Source organism: Carlito syrichta, unplaced genomic scaffold (genome assembly GCF_000164805.1).
Source record: "Carlito syrichta isolate Samal-C Ts95f unplaced genomic scaffold, Tarsius_syrichta-2.0.1 Scaffold301645, whole genome shotgun sequence".
Taxonomy (NCBI): Eukaryota; Metazoa; Chordata; class Mammalia; order Primates; family Tarsiidae; genus Carlito; species Carlito syrichta.
In genome coordinates this window covers 547775-564848 of record NW_007245741.1, presented here as the reverse complement: position 1 = coordinate 564848, position 17074 = coordinate 547775, and the positions used below count along the sequence as shown (strand labels likewise).

The window sequence follows — 17074 nt, the reverse complement described above, 5'->3', positions numbered from 1 at the left end:
GTGTGACTGCAAACAGATTTAGCAATGGCATGTTCCAATTTATGTTCTCCATGCAGAACGTGAATATTCCACAAGAATTAAAATAACTCATTGGAACTAGCTCCATGTAACCAAAAGAGAAGAATTAGTTTTGAGTTCCTTAGCTCTTGTAAATAGCATCAACGTGGCATATATTGACTTTATTTGCTTCCCAGATACTGTTTCAGTTCATATAAGTGTCCATTGAACCATTGACCTTTTGAAGAATAGGTTGATGTTTTTAATTTTGCAATTTGGCAATGATGTGGTGATTATTAAAATATAGATTTTTAAATCAATGGAGATTACATCGAATAAACATATTAGAATTGTCATTTGGCCTGTACATAAGACCCTTTATTTTTTTCTACCCATTTTATAACCCATGTAAACACGAATGTCTACAAAATGCAATACATATTAAAATATTTCAGTTTGTCTCTAAAGCTCCATTTATTACAATTCACCCACTCTTCTCACATTTTCTTAATCCTAGATCTTTAACATATCATTTTTAAAGTTCCACTCCCTTATTGTATTTATCAAATTCCTAGACAAATACCTATATACAGGCACTCTTGTAAAAAGCTTTATAAAACTCAATTTATTTCATTGTCATAACAACCCCATGAGGTGGTGGTTTTATTATCCTTATCACCCCAATTTTACAAGTAAGAAAAACAAACAGGCAAGTTAAGAAATCTGTCCAAGGTTACATGGCTACTGAGCCTTGATTCAAACCTAGGTAATTGGTCACAGAGGTCATATGCTTAACCACCTCTATGCTTTGCTGCCCCTCCTAGGTGATGCTCTTTCTGCTCAGAATATGAAGCATAGGTATACCATCTGATTAGTTTCGGGGAGACATCTCTTATGACCCTTTCCAACTTTCTGCATCTCTTCCTTCTTGCATCAACCTATCACCCTACCATGTCCTTAGGTAATTCAATCTCTTTGCCATACTTTGTGTTTTAGAATTATCGCTTTCTCCCCTCTTTAAAAAAAAAAATCAAGTAATTGGTCCTACAAGAAAAACAGTTTTTATGCCAAATAAATACAACTTTGCCTCTACTTCTTTTGGTTGGATGTGGGGGAATTTTTTCATTTTTTTTGTTTTTGTTTTGCACGTACTATCATAAATAAGCTTTTAGCACCATGCAAAGGAGAATACTATTAGTTTGGATCCAACGAGCAAAAGCAAAAGAAAGCTATGATTTTATTTTTTTCTCAACCATAAATACTCCTTTGGCTATTTGTACCTTATTGTCAGAAGTTATATAGAGAAACTAAGAGCATCCTGATCTACCAATACATATGTGCATTTGCTATTCATCATGTAAGTTTAGGGTCTGTGGGTAGGATGGCCCCACATAAGAGCTACCTACCCAAAGATGCCCAGCACAATTTAAAGAGGCACACTTACAACATCATAGTGGGCAAAGATTTTCTCAAAGTCCCTCTTCCTTTCTTCAGTAGAACAAGCCTGCATATGGAAAAATATAATGTCAATCCAGCAATGTGAAACCTCAGTTGGACAGTTTTCCCAGGGTTTAGGCAACATTTATAAACTTTGAGTCAACGACACTTAAGATTCCTTGATTCCACTCTGAGCCTTGTCAGTCTCTAAATAAGTTAAAAGGTAGAACAAATAGATGCCTTCCTTTCTTCTCTCCTTCTCAAACCCATAGAGCAACAGGAATAGCATAAACCCATCTAGAGAAACGTTACTACTTACATCTATTTTAAATTGAAGAAGGAAGTTCTCCTGAAGAGCCAGAATCCTAAAAAGAAAAAAAGAAATCCACATAATGATCTATTAGCTCTCAGTTATAAGCAAATTCATAGCTATGGTGCGTGAAAAGAAGAGGCAATTTTCAGATTATTCTGCAGAACAGAATAGGTGCTTGAAATAGAGGAATTCCTACATTGCAAACACAAATAAAAAATGAATTGGAAAAATTCATAAGGATTAGTAGTAACCATATAGAGACTTTAAAATTTTATCTTATCAGAAAATGGCAGAAAATTCACTCCACCATAAAAGCAATAAAAAAAAAAAAACTGGAAAAACCAGAATAACCTTTTCAGAACTCTGAAATACTGTTAAATTTGGGGAGTGTTTATTCTGAAAATTAGCTGAATCTTGGCAAGAACAATGAAATATCATGGCAGTTAACTTGCCCCAACACATATTCAGAGCCCAATAGCAAAGACTGGGAGACTTATTGGTCCTAGGAATTTAAGAAAATTCATAGGCCGGCCATGGTGACTCCTGCTATAATTCCAGCACTTTGGAAGGCTGAGGTGAGAGGATTGCCTAAGACCACGGTTTCGAGGCCAGCCTGGGCAACTTGGCAAGACCTCATCTCTACAATAAATCAAGAAAAATTAGCCGGGCATGGTGGCACATGCCTGTAGTTCCAGCTACTTGGAAGGCTGAGGCGGAAGGATAACCTGAGCCCAGCAGGTCGAGGCTACTGTGGCCATGAGCATGCCATTGCCCTCCAGCCTGGGAGACAGAGTGAGATGCCGACTCAAAAAAAATTCCAGTCCTATTATGAATTGACCATTGAACTAACGGAGCAGAGGCTTCAGTGGATATACCTGCCAAAGAACACAGACTTTACAGAATTCGTTCAGAAAAGTCACTAAACAAATAAACAATAAAAACCATCATCAACAACAAACATGTTCCATAAGAAATACTAAAGGAAGCCTTTCAGGCTGAAATGAAAGGACACTAGACAGTAACTTAAAACCACATGAAAAAATAAAGAGCACCAGTAGAGGTAACTATATAAGCAAATCAAAAAGACAGCATAAATGTATTTTGTTTGTAACTATTTTTGCTATCTGATTTAAAACACAACTTCATAAAACAATACTTAAAATTATGTATTGTTGGGCACATTGTAATTTTAACAACACAAGGAAGGAAGGAAGGATTTGAAATGTACAGAAGTAAAGTTTTGGTGTAATATTGAAATTCGGTTTCTATTAATACAAAATTAAATTTGTTCCAAATTAAGATGGAACCACTAACAAAAAACTCAAAAAAAACAGTAAAAGAAAGAATAAGGGAATTAATATAGTATGCTTGAAAATATCTATTTAACATGAAGGAGGCAGTAATGGAGGAATAGAGGAACAAAAAAGACATAAGACAGAGAAAACAAATAGCAAAATGGCAAACATAAGTTCTATTTTATCAGAATTTACATTAAGTGTACATAGATTAAGCATTCCATTAAAAGCAGAGATTAGCAGAATGAAAAGAAGGAAGTGAAACTACTAAATGATACTATCTTATATATAGAAAATTCTAGCGAATTCAACAAAAAAAACTGCTAAAGCTAATAAGTCCTGCAAGGTTAGGATACAAGATCAGTATACAAAATTAAATTGTATTTCCATACACTAGCGATGACTAACCCCCAAAATAGCTGAAATTATCATTCCCTTTATAATGGCACTAAAAAGAATAAAGTACTTGGTAAATTAAACAAAAGAGGTGTGACTTGTAGACTGAAAACTATAAAATATTGAAATAAATTAAAGAAGATCTAAGAAATGGAAAGGCATCTGATGTTCATACACTGAAAGACTTAATGACGTTCAGATGATAATACTCTCCAAACTGATCTACAGATTCAAAACAATCCTCATCAGAATCTAAGTTGGCTTTTTTTTCTTTGCAGAAATTGACAATCTGATCCTAACATTCATGTGGACATGCCCATGGCCCAGAATAACCAAAACAATCTTGAAAAAGAACAAAGTTGGAGGACTCACATTTTTTATTTCAAAACTTGCTGACAAATCTACAGACTCAAGACTGGCATAAGACCAGACATGTAAATGAATGGAATAGAATTGAGAATGCAGAAATAAACTCACAAATTACGGATTTTGGCAAGGGTGCCAAGACCATTCAGTAAGTAAGAAATAGTCTTTTCAAGAAATGGTGTTGGAACGAGTAGATATCCCACACTAAAGGATGAAATTAGACTCCCACCTTATGTCATATTTAAAAAATTAATATGAAATGGACCAAAGACCAATATAGAAAACAGAAACTGTAAAACTCATAGACAGAAATATAGGGATAAATCTTCATGAGCTTGGGTTTTGGCAATGGCTTCCTAGATACAACAACTAAAACACAAATAACCAAAAGAATCAGATCAATTAGACTTCATACATATCTTAAACTTTTGAGCTTCAGAGGAAAATGAAAACACAACTCACAGAAAGGAAAAAAAAAGTTTTTCTTATATAAGCAAAAAATCTGATAAGTGTCTAGGACTTCCAACTCAACAATAAAAAGACAAATAACCTAATTTTTTCAAATAGGGAAAGGATCTAAATGGACATTTCTCCAAAGAAGATATACAAATAACCAGTTAACACATAAAAATGTCCTCAAAATAATTAGTCATTAGGGCAACACAAATCAAAACCACAAAGAAATACCATTTTACACCCAATAGGATTATTACAATACAAAGGATGCAAACAATAATACATGCTGATTAGAAAGTGAAACTCTCATACATTGTTGATGAAAATATAAAATGATATAGCCACTTTGAAAAATAGTTTCACAGATCCTTGGAAAATTAAACATAGAATTATCATAGGACTCAAAAATCTACTCTTACATATATAGCCAAGAGTATCAAAAACATATTCACACAAAAACTTGTACAAAGTTTTTCAGTGGTACATCCTAATATCTAAAAAGTGAAAACAACCCAAATGTATATAAACTGATGAATGGAAAAAATATCATACATACATACAATGGAATATGTTTCAGACACAAAAAAGAATGACATTCTGTTACAATGTGGATGAATCTTGAAAAAACGTATGCTAAGTAAAATAACTAGACACAAAAGGCACATACTATACGATTCCATTTATGTGAAATGCTCAGAATAGGTGAACCAACAGAGACAGAAAGTTGATTAGTGGTTGCCAGGGCTAGTGGGAGAATGGAGAGGGAAGTGACTGCTAATGGGTACTGGCTGTGCTTCTGGCATAATGAAATGTTCTGGACTCAGACAGTGGTAATTATTACACAACCTTATGAATACACTAAAGTGTACTCTTCAAAAGGGTACATTTTATGGTATGTAAATTATCTCAATTTTTGAAGTCACCTTGTTTTGTTTTAGAAAGCAAATATATTTCTGGTTCTTTTCTGTATGGTCATAATTACACTTTAATGGAATACAATTGTTTTCAACAGACTAAAGTATTAGATTCATGGTTGTATTCATAATCATGGTTACAGAGAGAGAAAAGTAGAAAAAATATAATACAACTATATGTTTTGAAAAATGTTGCTCCTCTGAATGCCCAGGGTAGAGAGAATTAATTTGAGCCAATTAGAAGATAGAATATCCTGAGAGTCTGCAAGGAATGCTGTTCTTCCTATCTGTTGACACCAGGTAGTCTAAATCCCGTGTTGCCAGTCAGAGGACATACACTTGGGAGATGCTTTTATGTGGAGCAATAGGGCTGCATTTCAGAGCTGGAAAGTAGTACTAAGGGAAAATTCCTACATGTAAATGTTTTAAGACCTTTTTGTTGTATCAGTTTCCCACTGTTGTTGTGACAAATGGCCATAACTAGTGACTTAAAACAACTGTAATAATTCACAGCACTGGAAGTCGACATCTACAACAGATCTCACTGGGCAGAAGTCAAGGTGTGGACAGGACAGCATTCCTTCTGAAGGCTCCAGGGACACATCACTTCCCATGCTTTTTTCAGCTTCTAGAGACTGCCTACATTCTTCACATATGGCCCCTTCTTTCACTTCTAAGCCAGCAACATCGCATTTTCAAATCTCTCTGTGACTCTGACCTTCTGTCTCCCTCTTCCATATTACTTTAGGCCCACCCAGATTTTTTTTTTTTTTTTTTTGAGTTGGAGTCTCACTCTGTCACCCAGGCTGGAATGCAGTGGCACACTCACGGCTACTGCAGCCTTGACCTGCTGGGCTCAGGTGATCCTTCTGTCTCAGCCTTCCAAGTAGCTGGAACTACAGGCGCACACCACCACACCCAGCTAATTTTTTTGATTTATTGTAGAGACGAGATCTCACCAAGTATCCCAGGCTGGTCTCAAACCCCTGGATTCAGACAATCCTCTCACCTCTGCCTCCCAAAGTGCTGGGATTACAGGTGTGAGCCACGATACCCGGCTTTAGATATTTTAGGATCTATTGACTAGCAACCTTAATTCTATCTGCAACTTTAATTCATCCTTACCGTGTAACATAAAATTAGGTTCTGGGTATTAGGATGTGGACGTTTTTACTCTACCTACCATAGTTGTCATTTTCAAATTCCATTTCAAATAAACTCAGCCCTCTGTATCTGGGGGTCTTCAAGGGTCAACTGAGAGACTAGAGAATCTGAGGATTTGGGTATCCAAAGGGGTTCTGGAACCAGGATACCAAGGAACAACACAATGAACTAACTTCTTGCTCATTTGAATCTCTGTTCAGCGCTAACTGAACTCCTTCAACCCACAACTTCTCATTGAATCCTCCTATGTACATAGCACTCCACCAGGTGAGAAGTTATTCAAGAGATTAAAGCAGGCTGGGCTCAGTGTCTCAGCCTATAATCCCTGCACTTTGGGAGGCTGAGACGAGTGGACTGCTTGAGCCCACGGGTTTGAGAGCAGCCCAGGCAACTTGGCAAGACCTCATCTCTACAATAAATAAAAAATTAGGTGAGTGTGGTGGCGCGTGCCTGTAGTTCTGGCTACTTGTAAGTCTGAGGTGGAAGGATCGCCAGAGTCCAGTGGATCAACGCTGGGGTGGCTATGAGCATGCCACTGCACTCCAACCTGGGGGACAGAGTGAGACTCCAACTCTCAAAAAAAAAAAAGAGAGAGAGGATAAGCATAGTCCCTACCCTGTAGATAGGACCACAGCAATATTGCCTCTACAGGGGGTTTGAATGTGTGAAGAGGGGTTTTAGTAATCACAGTGATAGAGGAACACAACTGGCCTTTTGTACATAGGACCAAGGACCAGAATATTAGATGCCTTACATCGCGTGGAAATTTCTACAGAATGAAGAATTGTCCCATGTCTCACTTGACTTCCAAATGTCCACTGGGGCAATCATGAATGTAAAACACTGTTTATAATTATTTGATCCTGGAACTGAATTCTTATCTACATAAAAAACCGCAATATTTTTGCAAGGTATACATAATTTACCACTTAGAAAAATTTCCCATATGGTATATGGAATTGTGTTAATTAGGGGATGAATGTACTTTTGGAACTCTATCAATACTTATGTATTATTAATATTTCATAAAGTTCATCAATAGCATCTGACCTCCTGTACATAGGTTACCAAAAGGTCACACTTGTATCAGTCAGTATCTGAGCTGCCCTGCTTATGGTGATTCTACACAGATAACAAGCATCTGATCATTTTATTATGTCTTCACTATGGTTGTATCCAAGGACTTATACACTGAAATATACATTCCTTTATTTCTTTCTTTTTTTTTTTTTTTGAGTTGGAGTCTCACTCTGTCGCCCAGACTGGAGCGCAGTGGCCGCTCCCGGCCACCGCAGCCTCGACCTGCTGGGCTCCGGCGATCCTTCCGCCTCAGCCTTCCGAGTAGCTGGAACTACAGGCGCGCACTACTTCGCCCGGCTGATTTTTTGATTTATTGTAGAGATGAGGTCTCACTGCCCAGGCGGGTCTCAAACCCGAGGGCTCAGGCAATCCACTCACCTCAGCCTCCCAAAGGCGCGGGATTACAGGCTGAGCCACCGAGCCCGGCTCCTTTATTTCTAACTGCTTTGTTTGTATTTCTCCTTTATATGTTGTAGTCCGTGCATTATGTTAGCTATTTTAATATTATGTACATAGGTTGGCCACATTGTCTGTGGACTTTATTTCAGTAGTAAATAAGAGTATTGGGACTGAGAAGGCACAGAGCAACAGCTCTGGGCCCTTTACTGATACACACACTCTAACCTCCAAGAATGCCCAAGGTTCCTTAATTCTCATTACCTCTGAGATGTGCACAGTTGAGTCAGGGTACCAGGTAGATGACTGTGTTTGATGCAGAAAGCCATTAGATTGCAAACTCTTTTATTCACCTAGATTTCCATCTTTTGAATGTATCTTTTGGACGATTTTTTCTTCCCCGAATTGGCTCTCTTGCACAGCTCTCTGATATCTACATGAAAGGAACCCTGCCACGACTGGCCAAGAGATCCAGGTGGGATCCAGGGAGCAGAGACAAGATTAGGGGCCAAGATCTCTTCTTCCCTAGGCCTATAGGAGAAACATTTTTGTCCCTCCTTGGTTAGTCTCTCAATGGTTCTTCTTTATTCAAGTGGCAAAAATTAGGACAAAGGTCTGGGGAAAGTAGCCAGTTAGGCAAAAATAGAAGACCATCTAGTGTTTTGGGGTCAATGTCCTACTTATTACTGAGGAGAGATTCTTCCTTTCACAGATATCCTTCAAAATCTGGCAGAAGTAGCTTCCAAGAAAGGAGATGGTGCAGAATTTGCTGATTCTGGACTCAGGTTAGTATCCACTAAGAGACAAAACTAGCACCTTCTTATGACTATCTGCACTCAATTCTTGGATGTCCTCTCTCCTAGCTATACCTGCTACTGCCCTTCAGCCTTTAACTGCAGCTTAGTTTACAACTGTCATCCAGCCTGACCTTCAGGCACCCAGTATTGTAATTGCTCCCCCATAAATGTTATAACTATGTATTCTGGATCCCATTATTGCAACTCTGACCATCTGCTCAGAATCTCTTTTTCCTTTTTTTGTAAACAACCACATGTTGTTTTAGGTCTGCTGGCCTTGACAAAATATGCTGACACACCAATCCCATGTCACAATACCAGACTCACAGACAACATTTGTGCAGACACTGTACTTCTGCTCTTATCCTGTCCTCCTCCATTTCTAGCCTCTAGGCACTTGGTGCCTCTCTGAGAATACACCAACACACAAAAACCATAGTGCCGCTAAAGTCTGGTTCAGTTGTCCTGTGTCCTGAACTAACTGCTCAACATTCTCAAAGGCAATGAATGGGATTCGGGACTTTTTTTTGTTACAAGATCCTAATGTGGGTCGATGAATGTCTGACTTTGAGAGCAGAGTCTGCCCATGACCCATCCATAAGATTTTATAAAAATGTGGTGTATTATGCTTTTCAAGAGCTTTTATTATCACAAAGGGGTTTTTTATTCCCAAAAGATTCAGAACCAGTGTAGTTTATTTGGTAAGATGTGCCTATTCTTTTGATCTCCAGGTGAGACCTGATCTCCAGTTTCAAAAGAAAGTACAGAATGTCATCAAACCTTTAAAAGGCATTTCTGAATCTCTAACATCATTTCGATGTAACTCACCTTGCCAAATCATTGAGATCCAACCGACCATCTTTGTTTTTGTCAAAGATCCTCATCTGAAACACAGATGGGAAAATGATTATAAGAAATACTTGTATCAGGAATTCATTTTTGAGTTATTAAGGCACTTGTGTATTTTGTCCTTCTGATTACATATTTGCCTAAATTGGCTGAGCAACCATCTGCCTGAAGGAAAATTAGTATTTGCTACAGAAGAAACTGCATGCCAGCTTCTGTGTTGGGATGAGAAATAATAACTGGATCTCATAAATCTCAGCAGCTTAACACAACACAGGTTTATTTCTTGCTCATGTTATATGAGAATCAAGGGTTAGCTGGGAACTCTACTCCATGTTGTCTACACTCCAGGACACAGAGTGAAAAGGCAACTATCATCCAGCAACATTCCTAATTGCCATGGCAGAAAAAGAGAATGGCAAATCAATGACTGATTCAAATTTCATTATCCAAAGCAAGTCCCTGGCACACCTAATTTCAAAGGGACAGAGCAGTACACCTGGGAGGAAAAGTGTAATTATTGGGTGCAGAGCAGTAAAACTACCACAGTTTCTGACAAGCAAAACATAATTTCTATAATGATTATAAGCTTGAAATTTGGGTACTCGCTTTGAGTCACAGCATTCTGAAATTGTTTAATAACCCATATATAGCATATCAATAGCAAAGCATGGAGGGCTATTGTCACACAGTACTCCCTATAGAGTATAGAAGAAATCTCATTTTTCCATGAAAACAAAAGGAGTTGAGACTGAGACTTTCTTTTTAATTTTTTCTTTTCTTTTCTTTATAACCCGTTGTACCTTAGAAGAGCCTTTTCTTTCATAGAAAGATATAGTATTGTCCAAAGCCGCTTTTTACAGTATTAGATCAGACTAAGCTTTAAGCAAGATAGAAATAAAAGTTAAAAATTTTCTGCATTAACCACAAATTGGGAAGACCAGATTGGTTTAGGCAAGATAGAGGAGATGCATTTATTTGCTCATCTGAGTTGAAATGTGAGTGATTTTTGTCACTTCACATTTTAATGCAGCAGAATATCTCTAAACATATCTGTATCAGGAGGCTGCACAGGGAATGAGAAGCAGTGAGATAATCTGGAAATAGATCCAACAGATTTTTGCATCAAAAATACATTAGTCCCCCATTCTTCCTCCCTCTCCAAATACAGTTTATTTTTAATATTTAAAATGAATGTGAAAGCCCATTTTGCCCTAACTTCAGCACCAAAAATGTATATTCCAGAATACATTAAAACACAGATTATATTTTTATACATCTGGACATATTACAAGTTCAATCATGTTCCTTAAACATAAATACTGTACAGTATTCAGAAAAAGTCTGGTAGCTAGAAGACTTTGCTGGAAGATGAACCATGGGTTATTTACTGTTACACCAGCAATACAAGAGATACTATCTTGAGAGGAAGCTAGATTAGCTTGAGCTTTAAGCAAGCAATAACTCATCTTGAAGGACAGGGACCCGATTCCCGTACTATGAAAGCTTACTCAAAAGGGAAAATGTCCTTTGCTCGAAATTGGCTTGGGGAAGAACTAAACACCAATGTGGTAAATTGTACTTCTACCCATCAGAAAATTGGCTATGCAGTTCACTTAACAATAAGAATCATAAAAAAACATAAAAACATCATTTGCTTAATCTTCCCATCACTGTGTGTGTACACGTGAAGTTGAATAGTACACATGCTCCCCTGAACCAGCTCTTCTATTTTCTTAGAGGCTCTGTAACTAGAAGTTAAAATATTCATAATGACGGAGGCTTGGAAGATGCTTGTTGCACAAAACTAGTAATCAGACCTGTGTGACATTAGGATATTATACTTCTTTGCAAAAGTATAACCTTTGGTGAATTTTGAATGTTTGGCATATTTGTTTTGGACATGATAACTCTCAATTTTTTTAACTATAACAATGATCACTTGTGAGGGCTCAATACTTTATGTGTTATATCGTGCTATCATTACAACACTCTTATTAGGTAAGGATGTTACAAATGAGGAAACTGAAATTCAGAAAGATTAAAGTAGGTTGTCTAAGAAGCAGGATTTTAATGTAAGCACATCTGTCTCCAGAGTTCTTTCCATAAAACCAAGCTCTTAGCTTTATGAAGTCTGGGTAGCTCATCATGAATTTGGTTTGCTTCATGTTTGGTTTGGAAGTAAAATATTTGGTACTATAGATTATGCCAGAGATGTGATATTTACCTTTTCTAGTTGTCTCTCTTTCCCTAACAAAGTAATGAAAAGACTATGTGGATTGCCCTCCAACTCCGTGGTCTGAATTTCTCTAGAGAAATGGAAGCTTCATGATAATAAGTCAACTCTAAGACTGTCAGTTTTCACTTCACTGGGTTCATGCTCACAAAGTGCTTTTCAGTACATTTTCCCTACTCTTAAATATAAAGCAAGAAATATAGGTCTAGCACGCCATTCAACTGCTCCTGGCAATGGGTTGGGCACAGCTTGATAGTGATAGCCGCAAGCCCTGCTATCATACATCTCTGTCGACCTCCTGGGTCCCCAAGAATTCACACCTTGATGCTGCATGGGGGCTGCCTGTGCCTAGACTAGGATGATAGAGAAGTATTCCTGAGCCAAAACGCACTCCTGAGTTCCTGGAACCAAGTGTTCATTGCCTTGTGGCAGCAATACCTGAATCCTTACAGCAAACATGATCTGACTGAAGACATAGTATACGGGGAGGTGACCTTTGCCCAGAAGCCCCTGTCCCAGGACCAAAACCAACTGGATATCCCACTGAGCTGATTAACTACTTCCTATCAATGATGCTAATTGGGTATACATTCTGGAGTTCTGCACTGTGGACTCACAGGTTCAGGCAGAGACCACCTCCACCAGAAATATCAACCAGCCTGGCTAATAGTGGAAGAGGAATGGTGTGTTTATTATATGAGCTCTGAGAACAGCACTAGAGTGAAATCCTCAAGGAAACCTGGGTCTCCTCTAATTTACTTGATATCTCCAGGGCTATCCAACCTTTGCTCTTGCTCATTTCAAAAGCAGCAAGACCAAGTCTATGAAGGGTTTGAATACATCTTAGCCAAGTTGCAAGATGAAATGCCTTCCAAAACACTTGTTGAGATAGCCTAGAAGTCAAGAAGGCAAAGGAGCCAGCACTAACAGCTACAGAGAAGGCCACGGACTCAGCCAACAAGGTAGCCACCAAGAAGAAGCAACAACAGTTTGTATAGCCATCCTAAACACTGGTGTGACCTGGCCCTGCCTACCAGCACCACAGCACACCAGACAACCTAGTTCAAATCCCTCTGCCCTCTCCCAGTTTACTTTATTATTAAAAATCAACTTCTAGCCCTACCTACTGTCTGGGCGGTAGGTTGAGATGGGTATCCTGTCTGGCATCTATAGTGCACCAGGCAATTTACCCACATGTGAGCCAAGCCTGCTTATTCCCCCATTGGGCAGCTGAGGACAGAGAAACAGAGAGGTGCAGTGACTTGCCCAGGGTCATAGACAGGATGTAGGAAAAGTAATTAATGCTAAACTGTAAGCTCCATAAGGGCAGGATTTTTGTTTTCTTCTGTGATCTGCTCCGAGTCTCTGGGACATATCTAGCACACAATAGACTTTCTGTAAATACTTGTTGATTTAAAAAAAAAAAAAAACAAGAAATATAGGACTGGATTTCTTCCTCTATCTTTATACTAATTCACTCCAGGAGGGTTGTGGCAGTCGAAGGTGGCAGCAGTGGGGCCATGCCCTCCATTCTGAAGGACAGTTGCTGAAAGGCTGTGAAGAGCCCCTAACCACTATTCTCACCTGAACCACTGCTTTTCCAAGACTTGAGCTTATGCTTTGTGCACACATTTTTTTAGTACTAACTATATGAAAGGTACTATGAAGGCTCCCAGAAATGGAGTACAATGTCTTATTAACAAATTCTTTGGCCGGGCATGGTGGCTTGTACCTGAAACCTCAGTACTTTCGGGAGGCCAGTGCAGGAGGATTGCATAAGCCCAGGAGTTTGAGACCAGCCTAGGCAATATAGAAAGGCCTCATTGCTACAGGAATAAATAAATTAGCAGGGCATGATGGATGGTGCCACTGCACTCCAGCCTGGGGGACAGACTGGAGACTCTGACTGGGAAATAAAAAAGAAAAGAAAAAAAAGACTTAGCAAAATTTCTGGAAAATTCTTTAAAAAAAAAATCCTTACAATTCTGTAGGTGGTGGTTCTCTGCCAAAAGACTCCTCAGGAAACTTTCGAGTTACTCAAAATTCTCCTTAACTTGAATAATCTTTTAGCATTTCAAGTCTTTGCAGATGTGATAATGATTATAAAATTTAAATTCACTTAAAATCATTACTGGGTAACTTATGGTCAGCAGATATTTTCTCAAATAATAGCTTCAAAGTACAACTACTGTCATGTGGTGGGAGGAGATGTCTATAAATTGTTTACACAATTGTTAATTGATAATTTGAGTGTGATCCATTCTCAGGGCAAAAAATATCCAAATGGTTCATCAGAAGAAGAATATAAGTCCCTGTGTTCTAGAAACAACTACCATTTACAGAGTCCTATACATCTTTCCAGAGACTTTTCAAGCATACCATTTTTTGAACAAATAGTACCATATGATATATACTATTTTGCAACTTGATTTTTTTATTTAAGAAATTATGAAAACTCTTTCTAACTTTTTTTTTTTTTTTTGAGTTAGAGTCTCACTCCTTCGCCCAGATAGGAGTGCAGTGACATGCGTGCTCACAGTCACTCCAGCATCGACCTTCTGGGCTCCAGTGAGTCTTCCGCCTTGGCCTTTGGAGTTGCCTGGATGCGCGCTACCATGCTCAGCTATTTTTTATTTTATTGTAGAAACGAGGTCTCACCAAGTTGCCAAGGCTGGTCTGGAACCAGCAGGCTCCGGCAATCCACTCACCTCGGCCTCCCAAAGTGCTGGGATTACAGGCTGAGTCACCGAGCCCAGTCTAATTTTTTTAAACTTAAAAAGAGATCCTCTGGTTGTGTATCTTCTTTTGAGAAGTGTCTATTCAAAAAGTAGAAAATAAATAAAAAGAGATCCTAATTTCTGTCTGGAAATTATTGCCATATACTATCCCAAAAAAGATTTAGAATTCCCTCTCACATTATAAATTACCCATTATTTGTTAAATAATTAATATGTGTCTAACAACATGCTACATACTGTGGGGCATCCCAAGAAGTTATGAAGGTTGTACATGATTTTAGGAGCTTACAGTGTAATTGAAGAGACAAAAAGAATTCTAGAAGATAGAATAACAAATAAGATTTGATGTTATATCTTTCACCACTGAGACAAAGAGTCAGGAAAATGTGTCAGAATATTGAAGACTGAGGCAAGAGATGAAACTCAGATAAGTTCTGAAGGAGGAATAGCATTTAAACATGAGGCATGAAGAAGAGTAGAAGATATTGTATGCAGGCAAACATATAAAGGCACCAAGGTGGAAATTCACATGATAGCAATGGTAATGACCGGAGAGGAGGGATGTTGCCAGATAGGAGGAAAGAAAGTTAGAGAAAAGAGAAAATGGGACCAGATGACATGGGACTTTGAAAGTCATAAATAGGAGTTTGAACTGTTGTAGATCCCTACATAGACAAGTAGCATCATTCATTTATTCATGCATTCATTAATTCAACAAATATGTATTGAGATTCAACTATGTGCCAGGCACTGTTCTGTTCACTGAACAAAGATTTATGCTCTCAGGGAGCTGATTTTTTTTAAGGGAGGAGCTGGAAAACAAGACAAATAAGTAAAATATGAAGGATGACCCAAAAAACCTGGAATTTATTTATTAAAAAAAAGTATGTTCAGTCTTACATGTTTAAACTTCAGTCACCTTCAAAGTACTCTTCATTTGTTGCAATACACCTATTGAGACTTTTTTCACTGCTTAAAACAGTTTCTGAACTCATCATTTTTGATGCCTTTTAGTGCTTCTGCCATTTTTTGCTTCACCTTTTCCACATCAGCAAAAGGTTTTCCTCTAAGGACTTTTTTTCATCCAGGGAAACAAACAAAAAAAGTAGCTCAGGATGAAATTGGATGAATGGGGAGGTTGGGGCACAGTGTTAATGCCTTTTTTGTTTAAAAAAAAAAAAACTGCTGAAAATTCAGCATGGTGTGAGCAGGTATGCTGGTAAATCGCCCAGCATGAAACAGGCAAACATGTTAAAAGGACCTCCAAAAAGAATTCAAGGAAGCCAAACACAGGCTCTCACAACCATGCTGGCTGGTACACTGATGCCAATGGGTTTCTAGAACACTTACCTAGCAAGGGAAACCTGTTCTACAAGGGACCTGCCTTCCAAAAAATAACAATGGCTTCTTATGTGTACCTTCTTGTATTGACTATGTCACATATATAACATAACAAACATATGTTACCTATATTAAATGCTATGAAGAAAAAATTAAGTAGCATATGAAATAGTGAGTTGAATGGCACAATTTTAAACAGGGTGGAAATAGAAAGTCTCAGTAAAAAGGTAGCTTTTTCCTAAAGACCTGAAACAGGTGACAGCAAATCATATGCCTACTTGGGATTAAAAATATATTGCCAAGGATACAGCAAGTGCAAAGAACCTTTGGCAGCACATATGTGGCATATTAGAGTACCAGAAAGTGTGTAGATAACAGTGTGGCAAAGGTAGGGTTGGGAGGGCATAAAAAGAGATAAAGTGAGGAAGGTGATGACTTAGCGTATAAGCAAGTTGTATGAATAAGAACTTTGGCTTTTCCTCTGAGAGACAGAAACCAGTGGAGGGCTATGATATGAGAAAGTGCATGATCTGCTTTAGTATAACAGGATCATTCTGGCTGCTGTTTAATAGACTGTGGGAGACGAGAGTGGAAGTAGGGGGATCTGTTGGGAAGCCTCTGTAGTAATCCAGTTGAGAAATAATTGTGGCTTGAAACAGGGTGAGAAATGGTCAGATTCAGGATATATTTTGAACATATCCAATAATATTTGCCAATTAGACCTGGAGTAATAAAGAAAGATGCATCAAAGATGATTTCAAGAATTTTGCCTTGAGCAACTTGGAAAGATCAAATTCACATTAACTTAGTTGTGGAAGACTAGTAGTGGAGCAGTTTTGGGGGAATGGTCAGAATTTCTGTTTTAGGAATGCTGAATTTAAGATGCATATTGGACATTTAAAGGGAGATACACATCCAAGCATATCCAAGAAGTTCAGAGAAGTGATCGGGGAGTCAAAGATATAAATTGGGGGTTATCAGTCTTTAGCTGGCACTTAAAACCATGAGACTGATTGAGTGAGATCACCAGTAGAGTGAGAGTAGACATAGAAGAGAAGAGATTTCAGGACATGCCTCAGGTTATCCTGGATCAGAGAGGTGAATGCCTAGACCCAGGGAAGGAAGCAGAGAGGAGGCCAGCTGCTTTAATCTAGGCATGAAGGACAAGAGCCAAGACCAGAATTGTATATGGGGACAAGCTTAACATCATCTAATTCTCTGTCTGCCATGGTCTCAGATTTTAATTTGTTGTTTTACAATAGTTCAAGTTTCATGCTCTAATTTGCTATATGAGCATAATAT

At 38.2% G+C, this 17074-nt stretch overlaps 1 protein-coding gene across 1 annotated transcript in view; it reads right to left on the bottom strand.

Annotated features, from left to right (window-relative positions):
• SCGN (secretagogin, EF-hand calcium binding protein) overlaps window positions 1–17074 on the bottom strand; it is a 49190-nt gene that overhangs the window by 10956 nt on the left and 21160 nt on the right. The window contains exons 7-9 of the mRNA XM_008055064.2: window positions 9440–9495; window positions 1754–1799; window positions 1442–1501 (exon numbers count right to left, since the gene is read on the bottom strand). Of these exons, the coding sequence (XP_008053255.1) occupies window positions 1442–1501; window positions 1754–1799; window positions 9440–9495 (162 nt within the window). The remainder of the gene's footprint in view (window positions 1–1441; window positions 1502–1753; window positions 1800–9439; window positions 9496–17074) is intronic.